Source organism: Berghia stephanieae, chromosome 1 (genome assembly GCF_034508935.2).
Source record: "Berghia stephanieae isolate SIO BIC M18660-M18661 chromosome 1, UCSD_Bste_1.3, whole genome shotgun sequence".
Taxonomy (NCBI): domain Eukaryota; kingdom Metazoa; phylum Mollusca; class Gastropoda; order Nudibranchia; family Aeolidiidae; genus Berghia; species Berghia stephanieae.
Window position 1 is genome coordinate 121,357,183 of NC_088360.1, and position 19,175 is coordinate 121,376,357.

At 36.5% G+C, this 19,175-nt stretch overlaps 1 protein-coding gene across 1 annotated transcript in view; it reads right to left on the reverse strand.

Annotated features, from left to right (window-relative positions):
- Positions 1-10,516: 10,516 nt before the first annotated feature.
- LOC144965329 (uncharacterized) overlaps positions 10,517-19,175 on the reverse strand; it is a 123,061-nt gene continuing 114,402 nt past the window's right edge. The window contains exon 3 of the mRNA XM_078900568.1: positions 10,517-10,783. Coding sequence (XP_078756694.1) covers positions 10,706-10,783 — 78 coding nt within the window. The 3' untranslated portion in view covers positions 10,517-10,705. The remainder of the gene's footprint in view (positions 10,784-19,175) is intronic.

Sequence of the window (19,175 nt, forward strand, 5' to 3'; positions counted from 1 at the left end):
TAACTTTTCGCCAGATCTAACAAACTCAGCTACCCATTCATTGCTGAGTAGACAGTGATTCAGATAAAAATCGACTGCACCCGGGATCGATCTCTGGCCCTTTGCGTATAATGAGAGTGCTCTATCAACTGAGCTATCGGGGTCCCCAAATATTCTATTGGACTTTTTTAAAATTCAGACGTTATAACTGGGTTTTTTGGAAGGAAGAAACTAATGAAACTCATATTATTTGATTAGTAAAAACACCAAACGAAATTTTAATATTATTGTATTATTTTAAATGACAACACTGCGATAGAAAGGAGTGGTGACAAGAGATGGACAAAAGAAAACAAAAAATCGGATTTGCTACTTGCTAGGTTCGATACACACACACACACACACACACACACACACACACACAAACACACACATCTTTTGTAGTAACATACATTTCAAACAATAACCCATTAGAGAAGAGGGGTCATGCCTTCACCATAGATCATTGTCATTGCGATCATTATGGTCTAGTAAATTTTGAAATTTACCCCGTATAATGGAATCGTCCAAGGCGTGCGCCTCCTGTTCCCCCCATCTCACACACGAAAGGGCGGTTTGCGGAGTGGAGGTTGGTGGTCGTCTGCCTGTATGGTCGTCTGTGTCGTTTAGTGTATGGCAAAGGGGGGTGGGTGCGATTAATTAAGTGGGATGGGTGGTGATTGGTGGAAGATAGGCAACCGAAGCAACGAATCGCTGGGGAAGTAGTAGGCTATGGCGCGAGACCGTAGGACCGTGGTCCTTGCAAGGACCGCCCCGCACTAGTTGAAAGGTGATAAGAAGTGAGGACCGCCGCCGATCTTCCCCTCTTGGACCGGTCTTCGGTTCACAGCTAAAAGACCGTCGGACCGCGGTTCAGACCGATCTTCAGCGCGGCACTAGTTGCGATACTCCATTCTGTATTTAAAAGCATCATATTATTACCAACTATTGTGGTTTGCTCTAGAACACCTAATGTTATGTTAAGAAATTGCTGGGTTTGGTATTTCCTCTCCTCTCTCCTTTCCCAACCCATCCCCATCATTGTTGTCTGTTTTTGTTTTATTTCGGCCCACAAAGCGACAAACTACAATATCACATGTATCATCTAGAATGGGCTAGCAGAGATATGTCCACCTTGAAGTCATTGAGCGTATTCGAATTCATTCTTATGTTACTGAGATACTATTGTGTCGGAAGGAGAAAATGACTCGTTTTGTTTTACAACACTGTTTCTTAGTGTGATAACATAATATATGTTAATTTTAATGTACAACATTATGCAAAATGACCAATGGAAAATGATGAAGAGATAGAAATTAGTTTCAAGAAACATTAAATATAATATAATTAATTAATCAAAGAAAAGAAAAATAACAACACAACAATAATTAATGGATGAATATGTCAATAAATGACGTTAATACCAGGCTGTGTTTTTTTTTTAAAAGACACATTTTGCTTAATTGTATTAATGCAAGCTAAGCGATATTTAAGTTATATCTCGTATACCAACACATTCGATGTAGTGTTTATAGGCACAAAGTAGTACAAGTTAAGCAAAATATAATTGTTTGCAGTGTTCCCGACCTAGACAGTGACCAAATTATTATAACGTCGTAAGGAAAAGACGATGACGATAGTGTGGCGTTTGAGAGGTGAGGCGGGGGTAAAATGAACAGGATCGTGTCCTACTCTGTGAATTGTGGAGCGCGCGATTATTCACGCTGCATCTGAAACATTAAAATTAATCATAGCGCAAAGAATCAAGTTAAAGTTTTATCAACTAAATTGAAACTTAGTTACCTAGTGCTCTTCAGATGTAGTCAGGCATCTTAAGATTTGAAAAAAAAAACAACAAACAAACAAAAATAATAAAAACAGTTGATATTTATTTTAAAAAACACAGGACAGACTGGTATTTGCCCACCCTGCCCACTATTGCCACCCGCCACTGTCAATTAGGCATGGAAATATTAAAGGGTTTGGTAAATAAAGAAGGGGGAGAAGAGGGAGAGAGAGAGAGAGAGAGAGAGAGAGAGAGAGAGAGAGAGAGAGCCCGAGAGGAAGAGAGGGAGAAAGGATTGGGCACAAGGATAGTGGAAGCATCCATCAAATTATGTAGAGTGCAGGGTGGATGAAGGAGTAAAAGACGGGTTTTGAGTGGACATGGGAAAAGATGATGGAGAGGCGAAATTAGGGGACATTTTTTTTTCACGAGAGCATAACATCACATTGTTAAAACCCCGGGGACAGTGTTTTGAATAATAAATAAGCACGTCGTTTTTAGATAGGTGGTAACAGATTGGAAGAAGAAATAGAAGGATATTATGTCGAGAGGGTTAGGAAAATGAAGGAGAGGTTGATGATGACGATACAGAGGAGAAGTAAGGGGTGGAAGAAGAAGAAGAAGAAGAAGAAGAAGAAGAAGAAGAAGAAGAAGAAGAGGAGGAGGAGCAGGAGGAGGAGAAAGAGGAGGAGGAGGAGGGGGTGGTGACAGGAAAGATGGGGACAAAAGCGGAAAAGTGAGAAGGGAAATAGGAAAAAGAAGAAAAAAACAGCAAGAAGGAAAGAAAAGAAACCACTAATTATGGATTTTTTTATGTTTAATGCCTCTGTAATTGTGTTGTGCTTGTTTACGAATTTAGAATAGGCGGAAAGGGCAAGATAGATAGAGAGAGAGAGAGAGAAAGAGAGAGAGAGAGAGAGAAAGAGAGAGAGAGAGAGAGAGAGAGAGAGAGAGAGAGAGAGAGAGAGAGAGAGAGAGGAGGAAAGAAGAGAGATAAGGGATTATTGGATGCAAGCGAGGGAAAATGGAATACTAGAAGGAAAATATAGAAGAAGAAGAAGGAGGAGGAGGAGGAGGAGGAGGAGGAGGAGGCTGAGGAGGAGGGGAGGAGGAGGAGGAGGAGGAGGAAGCGATCATGGGGGGGGGGGGGCAGGATGGGACGAAGCAAAAGAAAGTAAAGTTAAAGCATCTAAATTGGTGCTATTTTTTGTTATTGCGTGTTTGTGTGTATGTGTGTCTGATTGTTTGTAAGTGAGTGTTAAAGAGTGTGTGATTGTCGTAGTCGACAGTTATTATTTCTCATCACGACAACCAAATTAAAATTCTAACTGAAATTAATAAAAAAGCATAACTCATTTTACCTTATTTCGATCTGTCCTGTAATCCAAGAAAAACAAACACCACAACTACTAATGAAATAAACAAGCGACGATAGTCCACGAAATCACTCTCTAAATTAAATACACGTATCAATTGACTTCCAAGTATTAGATACTAGTTACCACAAACTATTTCCAAGATCGCTAAAACCACCAAGCGATTCCGTCGATGATTTCGTCGTCTACAATTCCACATGACAAAGTTTCCAGCCTCGTTGTTGTCGTTGTTGTGGTCGTCACCGCCATGACAGATTGATACAGCGACTGAGTCCCATCTATTGTCCCATCGATTCCCTATCCCCTCGTACTTTGACAAAATACTTTATTGTCATTTTGATACGAAACGTTTTACCTCAAATACCTATTGATCTAATTTAGTCCCAACTTGTCAAAACCTCTTAAACCATATGCTTTTTTTAAAGCCTTAGATTTGAACGTTTTGACAGGTTTAAAAAAAACGTAATCAAACAATACATGAAAAGAAAGTTTACTAGCCGATTTTTGAATAACGTGTTTTGTCAGTTTACGCAATTTTCTCAGTATTCGATGCCTTCATTCTGGTTCTCACCCATCAATTATTGAACAAGTGGTAAGTAGCTTTACTACAAACAACGGTCACCGTGCAGCTGCTGCTGTATCAGTGATAGACTGGCTCTCTAAATAAGGTAGTTAGCTGGATGGACATGCGCTGCTTTTGACAAAAATAGAGATCAAGCATAAAAATCAATGTCTCCGTTCCCGCATTTGAATACAAAATTGGAAAATTTGGAGGTAATGTAAATTCCGGGCTAACTAAAGTTTAAAAATATAAAGAAAATTGAAGCTACATATCAAAATTGATAACAAAATATTACCTCTTTTATATTTCATAGTAAAAATAATTCCTCATTCTTTTCACTTAGTTTTCATTTTAACCTTGATTTTTTTTTGTTTTTGAAGCCTTTTCAATCTAGCCTACCATTTTTTTCTGAATTATAAATAGAACACTGTTTAGATAGAATCACGCATATTTCTCATTACTACATATTAGAAAGACGTGTGAACGTTGGTAAAGGGATATTTGAGCTTATCTCGTTCCTTTGTTTAACAGTTAAGGACATCAAGTATTGGCAATTCGATTCTATTGAGACCTTGGCTCCTCAGAACGTTGACAAAAATCTCCCAAAAATAATCGTTTTTATGGTAAATGGAAATGTGTTTCTAGAAATGTTATTGTTATCGACAGACAGAATGAAATTATGCTATGAGATTATGACAATGCAGAATATTTTGGTTAGGATATGTGGTCTAGTGGTATGACACTCGCTTTCGGATCGGAAGGTCCTGGGTTCGAGCCTTGCGCTCTTTACTCACGTTCTCTCACCGTACTCAGATGTAAAATGAGTACCTGGCCGTTAACAGCGTTGTCTTTGTCCGAAAATTGTAATATCGCCTAACAGACGTCATGTCCCGTCCTACATGTTAAATGTTGCTGTTGACTAGGGATCCCTTGTAAAGCGCTTTGAGCACAATAAGTGGATATTATTGCGCTATATAACGCTCAATGTTTTAGCAAAGAGAACATATCTCGAAAAGATAAAAGATAAGCTTTTTATTGCATTGACTTGTCTTTATCTGTTTTCCAGATTTGATAATCAGTAATCATTCTTCTTTTGAATGTATTGGGTAGTATGTATCTCCCCTTCGGCCCGGAAGGTCCAGGATTCCGAGTCCCACTCTGAACGGCGCCTATTGAGTCCTTGGAAAATACTATTTACTCACGTTCCCGTCGTATTCAGGTGTAAAATGAGTACCTTTTCGTAAACAGCATTGTCTGTCTCTGTCGGAAGAAAAATGAAAATATCGTCTAACAGGCGGCATATATCTCATCCTACATGTTAAGTGTTGCTGTTGGCCAGGGACCCCTTGTAAAGCGATATTACGCTATATAAAAGTTGAAATCTTTTCCTTTTTTGCCTTTGCTTTTGTTTCTGTAATTGTATGTCCAAGGCGAATAGCTATTTTTTCCCCGGTGTTCAGAAGTCACTCTATAATTACGGTTTGTGTCTTGTCATTACGACATATGTTAATATCAAACATTAAGCAAAATATTCTTGTAGGGAGTTAAACAAAGATGTTGAGTAATAAGATCAGGAGACTATGTACATTTTAATGGCTTTTTTTCTTTTTCTTTTTTCTTTATTTTTTTAGGGAGGGGGGGGGGGGGGGTCATATGGTCCCATGTTTCAACATTCATCAATGAATTCATAGGCGCATGTAGCTGAAATTGGCGTTGGTGGTAGATTGATACGAGGTGTATTCTCGTAACATATTTAATGTAAATGTTGCAGCTCGAAGCTCGAAGAAATAAATAACAGTGTGAAATTGATTGTAAGCTTCAATTTAATATACGAAAACATAAACTGGACGTTTCGGGTTTCCCATTAATCAACAAAACAGGAAGAATGAAACACTACATACGAATGAGATAATGTGGTAGTGGCGTTGTTAAGATGAATAAACTAAAAGATTAAATGTTAGCTTATATTCAATTTCACATTGTTACGTAACAGATTTAAGCTATTATCACAGATGTCGGTGCCTGCTTAAGTAACAATTGTGTAGTAACTCTTGGAAGAAATGGCAAATAATTGTGTCCTCATTTAAGACACTTCGTATTCAATGAAGAATACCTCGTGTGATATATATTTGTATGAGTGCTACTAGAAAGAGAAGCGTAACAGGCAATTTGCATTGTATTGTATGGAAGGTGCTGGGGACTAAAAAATAACAAAAGTTCATTGTGAAATACACCGAGCGTGGTGAATAAAAATGGCATTTCTATTGTTTGAAGTTTAAGATAAACCAGATAAATAAAACAAAGACTTAAGTCAGATTGATACGCATTTATTGTGAAAATAATCATCTGATCTGCAAAAGAACATATCAATCTATAGTGTTCTATTTTTTGCTTCATATTTTATTTTTGTATCTGACCTCACGACAACACGAGATAACGAGCTTTTGATACGCAAGTCAATAATCCTTTATTTAAAAAATATAGCATTGTGGAGAACATTGTGCTTATTTGAGTCAATAATAAAATTGATACGGCGCCCAACTCTACTGAAAGATTTGAAAATTAGAAATGTATTTTTTACAGATAGATAAACAGATAACTTGATTTCCTTTTATAATTTAAAGTCAGTTTGAAAGTTCGTTGAGTCAAACAGATATCATAAAGTATGTACCAACGACGACACTTGACTCCCAAAATCAACTAATTTTGACAATGTAAAAAGTTGTCAATTTGCGTCATCTATTTATGACATCAAGTATTATTATTACTTCCGTTGTGTTGTTGATTTAGCGGTGATCAGTGTTGTTATGTATGTTCTAATTGCGTGTTATGTTTGTGTGTGTGTGTGCGTGTGTGTGTTTGTGTGTGTGTGTGTGTGTGTGGGTGTATACATGTGTGTGTGGGTGTTGGCATTTTTCAGCAAATCGTGGCATTCATAGTGATATTATTCACTTGATCACATGAAGGTATTTCAGTCGCCATTTTGATTCTTTTTTTTTACTATTAGGGTTAAGCTCGAGATCGAGGATATTTCTTTTTCTATTAAGGTTAGTCATAAGTCTTAGTAAAGGTGCTAGGATGTTTGTTTTTTCATAAGTTAAGTAAAGGGGAGACATTCCGAAAGCTCCTACATCCCCAGTATTCTTTAAATTTGTATTTTCACCGTTGATATTTTGTAAGGCATTTATTTATTCAATTTGTTATTATATCTAGAAGTATTTTAAAAACTCTAGAACAAACCTTGATAGATTTGTGAAAGTTTAAAATTTCTTAATTTGACCATTTTTGATTTTCAGCCGCCATTTTGATTTGTTAAATATTGAAAGGTAGTGCAAAGCAGTCCGAGAGTTGTTTTTTTTTTCTATTAGGGTTAGCTCGAGAGGTTAGTCATAAGTCTATTAAAGGTGCTAGGAAGTTTGTTTTTCCATAAGTTTAGTAAAGGGGAGACATTCAGAAAGCTCCTACATCCCCAGTATTCTTTAAATTTGTATTTTCACCTTTGATCTTTTGTCAGGCGTTTATTTATTCAATTTGTCATGATTTTTTTTTCTAATAGGGTTAGCTTGAGATCGGATGATTTTTTTTCCTATTAGGGTTAGTCATAAGTATCATTAAAGTGCTAGGGTGTTTGTTTTCCTTATTGGGGTTAATTAAAGGTACTAGGTTTAATTTTTTCTTGGGGTTAGTTGAGGGAATATACCATTAAATATATTATTTGGCCACACAGAAAAATCAACCGAAGATATACCAAATTACACAGACAACGTTGTTTACCAATCTGCCCTCATTAAATGATGGTGAGTACAGTATCGAATGAAAATAGTTCTTTCCCCGCGAAATTGCGGGCTTTTTACTAGTAACAATAAATGTGCTTAATGATCCAACGGTCACACTGCACATGTTAGAACCAACCTATATAAAAACAGATTCTTCCCAATAACCATCAAGGAATGGAACACTCTCCCATCAGAAACCCTAGATGTTACCAACAACAACAAATTTATTCAACTATTAAACATTTATCTTTCAACTCAAATAACACAATAAAGGAGAGAGTTATAATAACCGCATAATTGTATAAAATCTGAAGTGATGGGTAATCCGCCTTTTACAGATAAAGACGTTGAACTTGAAGAAGAAATATAAACGCCTCTAATTAATGCGCTTTTGTAATTTCTTCCCGACGGAGACAACGTTTTTCCACGACATAAACTTTTACACATTTTATTATTGTGAAAAAATCTAAAGACTCAATTTTCCGCCGTTCAGTATGGGATTGGAACCCGAGACTTCCTGGTCACAAGACTAACGGCATACCTCTAAGCCACAAAGCCACAAAGCCGCAAAATATATAATGATTGAAATATTGAGTTACATAATATTTGAAAATACCTCTTTGATCCTTGTTAGATTTAAGTAGAGATCAATTTTACAGTATGAAAGAGCATTTGTTCAGTAACTCATTTTTTGCATATAACTCCGGATCCGATCAGACATAGAATCCGTTGGGCTTTGTGAATTTCATATTTGGATTACATTTTTAGCTATAGTAATAAACTCTCTTAATAGCTCCATCACTGTGGTCTGGTCTTTTGATGCAAGAAATCTTTTAGAGGTATTGCAATGATTTAGATGAATAGGAAGAAAAGATTTGGACCATTTTGGTTATCTTTAATAAAATCAAGAATAAATTTGTACTCAATTGTAAAATAATAAATATAATCTAAGTCAATGTTTCAAACAGTCATATTATAATCATTTTGTTGTTGTCCTTTAGGCACACATGACTCTTAGTATAGGAGTTTATCGCAGTTTAATCGAACATTAACAATTTCTTGGTATGCTATACATAGAACTCTAGTCTATTAGACTTCCCCGGAAGTCCCAGGTTTGAGAGCTTTTGGCGTGATGTGAGTCATTACAATCGATAGATATTTGAAAGACGAGTTTTGTGATCAAAAGTTTAGACAGAAGTTATTTCAGAATTAAAAACCGGACTGAAAACTGAAAAAAATCATAGTCACATATACTTGTGGCAGAATTATTATGAAAAGAGTCGAACATATAACATAGAGTTACCAGATTGTATGAATGATTTGGAACGCCATATTTAATCTCCGTATTCGTCGTCATTCATACTATAATCTTCTAACATGGATAGAAAGGTTTTCCAAGCACACTCGTACAACTATGGTGTGGACGAGAGAAATGATAATAATATTGATTTGGAATGATATCTTGCTAAATGCCTTGAAGGGAGGACCGCCAACATGGGGGAAATGCCACCAAAAAATAACGAGCTCTTGGAATAGAAATCTGTTATGATACAAATGAAGACGAATATTGTGATGGATACTGAATGAAAAGGGGTTGTTTTAAAATTGAAAATAAAAACCAACAAAACAAAACAAAACAACGAAAGCGATGACAAACAACAACAATTCTTGGTTAGAAATAAATTTTGTTCGTGGCGTCGATGATAATGGAACACTGTAGCACAGTGTTGTATAGTGGTGTGAGTTTTATTTCCTATCCAGGAAGTACCGAGTTCGACTCCCGCCGCGCTGTGCGGCCTTCAGCAAGTCACCTTGTCCTGATCACTTTGGAGCTTACGCCTGCCTACACTCCGGTTGACGCCTAGGTTATTCCAGTTCTTTCCTTGGATTAGACCCCAAGACAAATCCCTGTTTAAGGTTATATGAAGGGAATTTCATTTATTCTCATTTATTTATTATGCTTTATTTTATTGATTATTTAATTAGGTGCAACACTGTTTCGTAATATTTGACAAAATTATATTTTAAAAAGAAGTACCAACTATACAAAATGTTATTATACACAATGTTATATTTATAAGTAAAAATGTTGATAGAAAGTTACGTTTCCGCATCATTCCTGTTCAATATTAGCTCTTTACTATGAGTTCAGTTTTGAAAAAAAAAAACTTATTGATCTAATACTTATTATGATTATGCACAGGATTAGGAATGTTCTAAAATATCGTACTTTCACACCAAGTCTACCGTATATTTCTTGTCTAAGGACTGGGAAAATAAGAAAATAAAATATACCCAATGACATATGAGAAACAAGAAAATTTCATAATGGAGACCAATTATCTGAACACTTTTTAACTACTTTTTTATCATTTATGCCAATCAGGTTTGAAACTTTTGGCATAATGGTCGTTATTTTTTATCGATTGACCCAATTGGGTAAAACATTCCTTACTGAAACTATTTTGTCATTGTAGAACAGGAAAAAAAAGCATTTTTTTAATAGCGCAATATCCAGTAAACGTGCTCAAAGCGCTTTACAAAGGGTCCCTGACCAAGAACAACAGGTAACATGTAGAACGATATTGCAATTTTTTTCCCAACAGAAACAACGGTGTTAACGACCAGGTAATTATTTTACACCTGAGTACGGTGAGAGAATGTGAGTAAAGAGACTTTTCCAAAGACTCAATTATGTGCCGAGCAAGGCTCGAACCCAGGACCTTCCGATTCGAAAGCGAGTGTCATACCACTTGACAATATAGATAGTATGCGCTTGGCTAAGAATTCACAACATTGCCATCCGGAAGTATAATGGACCAACACACAACAATTCTGTGTAACCATCATCTTTTATAGTCTGCATAATGCAGTTAAGTGAGAATTACTCAAAAACGTGGATGGCAAAAAAACAATAACAAAGATCCGAGTGACGTCATCTTCATTCTATCTATAGCCGGACATAAGACATAATATAAAAAATGTGAAATCTGGGCAATGAGGACATATTGCAATCACACAATTTTATTGAGATTGCCATAGACAATCATAATTCTGTATTCAATGATTACTGGGCAAACTCAATAGCTAGTGTGCAATATTTGTTGTTCTTCATTTCAGCTCAAAACCAATGAAAAATGAAGATTGGAATGTCAGTCAAGCTTATGGTGGCTTCAGTCTACACTAGTTACTGTTTGTCTCCAGTAGTGTGGAGGTGAAGAGACCATTGGAAGAGCTCGCTGATGTCACAGCGATAGTTTTCATACTGGAAAAAAGTAAATATATACATAATATATTAATTACTTGTTCTCATCTCGTTTGTTTAACATATTCTCCTACAACATTGTTTCGTTCAGAGTCCTAGAGTCATCAGAGAGGTTGATTTGAGGTGTCTGAGAGGAATGTTCGCTCCAAGAATTTGTCGAGCACGCTACGTGGTTCCAGCTAACTCCCCTCAGTCAGATACATAACCTCCCCCCCCCCACACACATACATACACACACACATACATATATATATATATATATATATATATATATGTGTGTGTGTGTGTGTGTGTGTGTGTGTGTGTGTGATTGTATGAGCATGTGATATAACAAATATCAGCAAACCTCCTTAGGTTCAAAATTTATTTCAGTAATATCAACGAAAACATGATTAGCAGATTAAGGTAGTCATTCAAAGCAATAAGCCCCACGGAGCCGGAGTTTATCCAAGTTTCTATAGCGTGAATCGTACAACACCAATTGCTTGCTACCCTTCAAACAGGGCGCTAGTACTTTCCGTCAAATCTACCAGATCCAGCAACCTCAATAACTGCTGGGTGGACAGGGGAGTCAGAAAAAAATCTCGACTGTACGCGGGCCGTTTCGGACCCTTTTTGTGTTAAGCGAGGCCTCTGTAAACTGTAAACGTGACCGCCTTATCAGATTAAGATTTCGTAAAAATCATCAGAGAGCTAATACATGTGTATTTATCAAGATTCTTAAATCCGCCATTCAATTTTAAGTTTTATTCGTTATTTCTTTAAAAATGTATTAGGATCAGTGAAGATCCTATCCAAGATTCATATGATCCTTATTCTATTATATCAATCTTTCTTATCACATTGTACTTGAATAGGAGAAACAATAGACTTAGCCTTAAGGCGCTGATACAATTCCTTCACTTAAGACAAAAGGAAACGGAAATAAGAAAAAAACATGAAAACAAAAACAGAGGAAAAAAAAGACAAAATCAAAAAAGAAAAAGGAAATAAAAAGCAACAAATTCACATCTGCTGTCCAGAGGCACTTCAAATATATTTTAAATCACTTTGTTTAACGCTATACTTACTTTGACAAAGTATAGAGTCGAGACCGATGTGCTGAATTGAATACAGGATTCTCACGAAAGATGCAGATTTACATGAGCTCTAATTTCTGGAGAGGATTCTTATATATTTGGGACTCGCCGTTTTATATCGGAATCGATAAAATAGAGAAAATTAAACTTTCTTTTGGTTTTTTGTTTTTTTTTGTTGTTGTTTTTTTTTTGTGCTTTTATTTATTTATTTATTTTTTTTTTTCGTTGGGCTTTTTGTTAGATTGTTTGTTTGTTGATTTGTTTTGCTTTGGTTTGTTTTTGCTTTTTGTTTTTGCTTTCTGTTTCTATCGTTTGGTTATTTTTTATGGGGTTGTTTTTACGTTTGTTTTGTTTTGTTTTTTGTTTGTTTTTTTGTTGTTTTTTTGTTTGTTTGCATTTTAGGTTGTTGCTTTCTTTTTCTTTGCTTCATGGCAGCATTATCAGAAAGATTAGGAGATTTGAAGCATTTGAAGTTAGGACACAACATTTGTTCCTCTCATAGAATTCATTCATTTCAGCTAAAAATGGATGAGTTAAACTTCAGATTAAGTTTTTGAAATCAGAGCCACCCCGACATAATACCACTTTTGGACGACTGGTCACAATTATTGTGTTATAAATATTCACGTCAGAGATAGGGTAAATCCAGGCCCCGATAAGTCTTTATAAAAAATGGGACGGCTGTGAGAGATATAGAGAGAGCTTTATAATATGATTTAAGTATTTAATCTATTGTGCGGATTTGTGGTCTAGTGATATAGCACTCGCCTTCGGATCGGAGGGACCTTGGTTCGAGTCCCGCTCTGAGTAGCGCATAGTTGAGTCCTTGGAAAAGACTCTTTACTCACATTCTCCCATCGTACTCAGATATAAAATTATTACCAGGCCGTTAACAGCGTTGACTCTGTCAGAATAGACTGTAACATTGCCAAACAGGCGTCATGTCTAATCCTGTTGGCTAATGACCCCTTGTAAAGCGCTTTGAGCACGTTTAGTGCATATTATTTCACTATATAAAAATTTATGTTTCGTATATCTACTGAGTTACCAGAGCTTGTTTTGGAAAATTAGGAATCAACAAAGGAGTGAAACTAACCGAACCTTTGCTGACCTATCTTTTCATTACACCCAATTCCTGTATTTTCTCCCTTCCGCCCCCCCCCCCCCCCTGCTCCCTGGAATTCAATTTAAATACTTAACCCGTTTTTGTAGTGTTAAACCCTCGTATAACAGTTATTTCAACTTTTTAAAAGGGTCCTGATCTTCTTTTTTTTCATTTTTATTGATTTAGAGCGGTAGAATAATTAAAGACCACTCTATTTGTATCGATTCGCTTGATGCTTACTGTGAAAAGTAAACATGAATTTTAGCTCTCCTGTGAATTGGATTCAATAGTCAGATGTCACATCGCCCAGCAACAGCGGCCATCGTGTTTCTAAACAAAGAAAATCTGTACTTCTTATTCTTCATGCTGGCTAGAATTTTTCATATGTCTTGTGATCAGAATGTGTAAAAGTCAAAACATGATCAGATTTATAATGGGGTTTTTTTTCAATCTGGATACGCTTTTATGCTCCTCAGAGAAGTATTTCATAAGGGCGTCCGCCATAGTTCCGATAGTTTAGAGCCAGTTACTAAGTTACCATGCGTCATTAAGAGGGAAGTGACGTTCCGACTGTTGAACGTCTTCGAGTTAAGCGACTATAGATAGTATGCGCTTGGCTAAGAAGCTGATAACATTGCCATCCGGAAGTATAACAGACCAGCACACAAAACTGTATAGTCTGGTTAACACGGTTTAGTGAGAACTACTCATAAATGCGGATGGCAAAAAAAATTTAAAATAACAAAGACCCGAGTGACGTCAACTTCGAACTATCTATAGATAGAATGAAGATGACGTCACTCAAGCCTTTGTTATTGTTTTTTTTTTTTTGCCATCCGCGTTTATGAGTAGTTCTCACTAAACTGTATTAACCAGGCTATAAAAGTTCATGGTTACACAGAGTGTTGTGTGTTGGTCCGTTATACTTCCGGATGGCAATGTTATGAGCTTCGTAGCCAAGCGCATACTATCTATACGGGGTTTTATCATTGCACAGCAGACGGAAGCATCATAGTCTTAGCCCTTAGCCCAGACTTATATTATTATTGATTTACCTTGCATTTCAGGTACGTTCTTACATTTGTCATTCAGTGCATGAAAAATAATATAGATACATCAAAAGCCGAGATACGGTAAAGCATGCATCATGATACAATGACAAATCCCAGTATAATGTGAGATACTGTGTTGCATGCACTCGTCAATGCAAAGACAAATCGCCGCATAATGTGTTTGTTCTTTTTATTTTTTTATTTTTTTTTATTTTTTTTGGGGGGGGGGGGGGTGGGGGGGGGGGGGTTGCCATCCATGTTTACGAGTAATTCTTACTCAAATGTATAGATAGTATGCAGATGACGTCACTCAGGCCTTTGTTATTGTTTTTGCCATCTTTACATTTTGTTGTTCTCACTAAACTGTATTAACCAGACTATAAAAGTTCATGGTTACACAGAGTTTGTGTGTTGGTCCGTTATACTTCCGGATGGCAATGTTGTGAACTCCTTGGCCAACCGCATTCTATCTATTAACCAGATTATAAACGCAAAGGTGTGTTGGTCCATTATTTTTCCGGATGGCACTGTTGTGAGTTTCTTAGCCAAGTGCTCAGAATCTATAGTCTCGGTAATACAGTGCAGTGAGAATTACTCATAAACATGGATGGCAAAAAACAATAACAAAGACCTGAGTGACGTCAACTTCTTATTGGCTATAGATAGTATGCCCTTGTCTAAAAAGCTCACAACATTACCATCCGGAAGTGTAACGAACCAACACACAAACATCTGTGTAACATGTGTAATAACAATAACAAAGGCATGAGTGGCGTCATCTTCGTTCTATCTATAGTCTGGTTCATACAGTTTAGTGAGAATTACTCATAAACGTGGATGTCAAAAAGCAATAACAAAAACCTGACTTACGTCAACTACAGTTCGAAGTTGACGTCACTCAGGTCTTTGTTATTGTTTTTTGCCATCCGCGTTTATAAGTAATTCTCTGTAAATTGTATTAACCTAACTATAAACGATCATGGTTACACATAGTTTTGTGTGTTGGTCCGTTATACTTCCGGATGGCAATGTTGTGATCTCCTTAGCCAAGCGCATACTATCTTCTAACGTTTAAGGTTGTATAGATAGTATGCACTTGGCTAAGAAGCTCACAACATTGCCATCCGTAAGTATAACGGGCCAACACACAAAACTGTGTGTATCCATGAACGTTTATAGTCAGGTTAATACAGTTCAGTGCGCATTACTCGTAAACGCGGATGGCAAAAAACAATAACAAAGAGCTGAGTGACGTCATCTTCGAACTATCTATAGATAGTATGCACTTGGCTAAGAAGCTGACAACATTTCCATCCGGAAGTATAACGGACCAACACACAAAACTCTGTGAACCATGATCGTCTAAAGTCTGGTTAATATAGTTTACTGAGAATTACTCATAAGCGCGGATGGCAAAAGACAATAACAAAGACCTGAGTGACGTCAACTTCGAACTATCTATATAATTTATGTTGGTGCCATTGATCTGGCGGGCAGAACTGAACTGGTGATTATTTGCCTTAAAGCAAAGTATCGACATTCTGCTTCAGTTCATTTCCACAATTTACTTCACACCAGAAGCTTTTCTCTCCTTCGGCTTACTGCAATAAATCATGGCCGTTTTTGATCACCTGATTGCCCTCTACAACTTAATGAGGCGCAGCATTGTTTTACTAACTCTGGTCTCCGTGATTGCATGCTGACATGACATGCAAAGCGCTAAAAGAGAGAAAAATAAAAAAGAAAGAAAAAGCAGGAAAGCAATGCATCGAGCCATGCGTCGTGGTCTTCATTATGTATTTAACCTTTCTATTCGGGATTCGATTTTACGGTAGATTGGCAAAAATAAATAAAACACGTTGAAATGATTTCCTATTATTAACAAGAAATGAAGTGAGTAGGAACATGCAAGAAGACAACAGAGAATAAAAGCTTCGCAGCGGCGATGGGGGCTCGAACGTCGCCATCGTTAAGTTATAGCCTGACACTGAAACCCAAAAAGACTGGCATTTTGACGTCATTATTTGGTTTTTGCTCCGCCTAGTGAGTTAGTAGTGCTCATGGAAACAAGTTGTCCCATTGGTTGAACTATTGAATACAACTGACGATTTGTTTTCTTTTGTGGCCAAAGACTGGCATTTTGACGTCATTTTCTGGTCAGTGTCAAGCTACAGATAGTATGCGCTTGGCTAAGAAGTTCACAACATTGCCATCCGGAAGTATAACGTACCAACACACAGAACTATGTGTAACCATGAACTTTTATAGTCTGGTCAATACAGTTTAGTGAGAATTACTCATAAACGCGGATAACAAAGGCTCGAGTGACGTCAATTTCATAAACGCGGATGGCAAAAAACAGTAACAAAGACTTGAGTGACGTCATCTTCGTTCTATCTATAGATAGTATGCGCTTGGCTAAGCTGCTCATAACATTGCCATCCGGAAGTATAACGGACCAACACACAAAACTATGTGTAACCGTGAACTTTTATAGTCTGGTTAATACAGTTCAGGGAGAATAACTCACAAACTCGGATGGCAAAATATAACAACAAAGGCTTGAGTGACGTCATCTTCGAACTATCTATAAGTAAACGATGGCTACGGCTCGAACCGTAGCCATCGTTATGTTATAGCCTGACACTGAAATCCAAAAGGACTGGCATTTTGACGTCATTTTCTGGTCAGTGTCAGGTCATAACGTTACGAAGGCCACGCTCGAACCCGCGACCTTACTGGTACGACAAATCTGCCTGGCCGTGGAGATCGTGACTTTACCGTCCGAGCTATCCACGAAAAGATAGTTCGAAGATGACATCACTCAAGCCTTTGTTATTGTATTTTGCCATCCGCGTTTGTGAGTGATTCTCACTAAACTGTATCAATCACACTATAAAAGTTCATGGTTACACACAGTTTTGTGTGTTGGTCCGTTATACATCAGGATGGCAATGTTATGAGCTTCTTGGCCAAGCGCATACTATCTATAGTGGATAAATATCGCCGTTCCAGAGAGAAAGCAATAAAGCGGTTTTGTGGTCTTGTCCTATGACACTCGCCACTTGATAAACTATCAAACTACCCTTTATGACCCTGTTAGAACCCCGCTCTTAGCAACGACTTCTTAAAAATTTATTCACTCACTGTAATGAGGTGTAAATGGGTATCTCACCGTCAGCATAATTGTCTCTGTCGAAACCAAAAGTTTCTAATATCGGCTTATAGGCTTCCTGTCACGTTAAAAAAAATATCAAGTGTTTTTTTTTTTTTGGCTAGGGACCCCTAGTAAAGCATTTTGAGCACGCTTAAATGGATTCTGCTTGAAAGCAATTGAGTCTCACAATAAAAGGGTTAACCCATAGTAAGACCAGCTTAAGCTCCCTTATAAAAATCTATTCTATCTCTATAGGAAAAGTCGTAAGAGAGAGAGAGAGAGAGAGAGAGAGAGAGAGAGAGAGAGAGAGAGAGAGAGAGAGAGGGAGAGAGGATCAACAATAACTGCCGTTCTCTGAAGACACATTCAACATTTTTGCCAGAAAAGTCGTCCTTAATAATGATCAATTGAAATCAACCAAAATATTCGCATACCTGGGACTAAGGAAGTTCCAGGTATATATAAAATTGTTTTTTTTTTTAAATTTTTTAATTGTTTTTTTAAAATTATTTTATTGAAAAGATCAGCCTCATTTTAATACACCGATATTCGAAAGACGAGCTATCGAGCCTTTTTTTTTAACAACTGAATAGGTCTTTAAGCTTTCACTCTTCTAAATCATTCATCATGTTTGTTTGCACGGCTGGTTTTCTTTGTTTGATGTTATTGTTCTTAATTTGTTTACCTATACTGTCTTTTTTTTTTTTTTTTTTTTTTGCTTCTTCATACTCCTCCTTCTCCTTTTCCTCCTCTACTACTTCTTCTTCTACTACTACTACTACTACTACTACTACTACTACTACTACTACTACTACTACTACTACTACTACTACTACTACTACTACTACTACTACTGCGACGACGACGACTACTACTACTACTACTACTACTACTACTACTACTACTACTACTACTACTACTACTACTACTACTACTACTACTACTACTATTACTACTACTACTATACTACTACTACTATACTACTACTACTACTACTACTACTACTACTACTACTACTACTACTACTACTACTACCACTACAACAAATACTGCTACCACTACTATTAATATTAAGACAACAACAACAACTACTACTATTACTACTACTACTACTACTACTACTACTACTACTACTACTACTACTACTACTACTACTGCTACTACTACCACTACAACAAATACTGCTACCACTACTATTAATATTAAGACAACAACAACAACTACTACTATTACTACTACTACTACTACTACTACTACTACTACTACTACTATTACTACTACTACTACTACTACTACTACTACTACTACTACTACTACTACTACTACTACTACTACTACTACTACTACCACTTCAACGACTACTTCTTCCACACGGCTAAATTTGGATATGTATAAAAACATATGATAATGAATTCCAAAATACTGATCATAATATGTAGACATTTTATTTATTGCCTTTTACAGCACTTGCCGACCAGATCTTGACTGGGTTGATGAACTAAAATAATTGGTATTTGTTGGGAAAATTATCGATCTAAATAGACCAAGAACATGCTAAAATGAAACGGCATTTATATATCACAGACATGAATAATTTTACTACGGAATGCAATGTCAACAGAAGTAAATTCCCAATTAAATAATCATTTCTGTTTGTTAAATGAAAGTCAATGAACATATCGAGTATTTAAGTAATTTATCTTTTAATGTACATGTTCTGTTTATCATTTTTTTTACTTTATTTAAACTTGACTATTTTACTTTTACGTATTGACGTTATCATAAACGTTGTATATATAAAGATGGAACAATCGAAGAAAAATGAAACAAAAATAAATTAAAAGATAGATAAGTTGATAAATAAACACATAAACTCCCTTTATTCAACCTGAAGAAGCAATATAATCGTCAGGAACTGCCCCGCTGCTTTTCCAATATAAAATAAAACAACGGTAGCACTGACCCTAGACTATAATTATTGTCCCGGAGGGAAATAAAA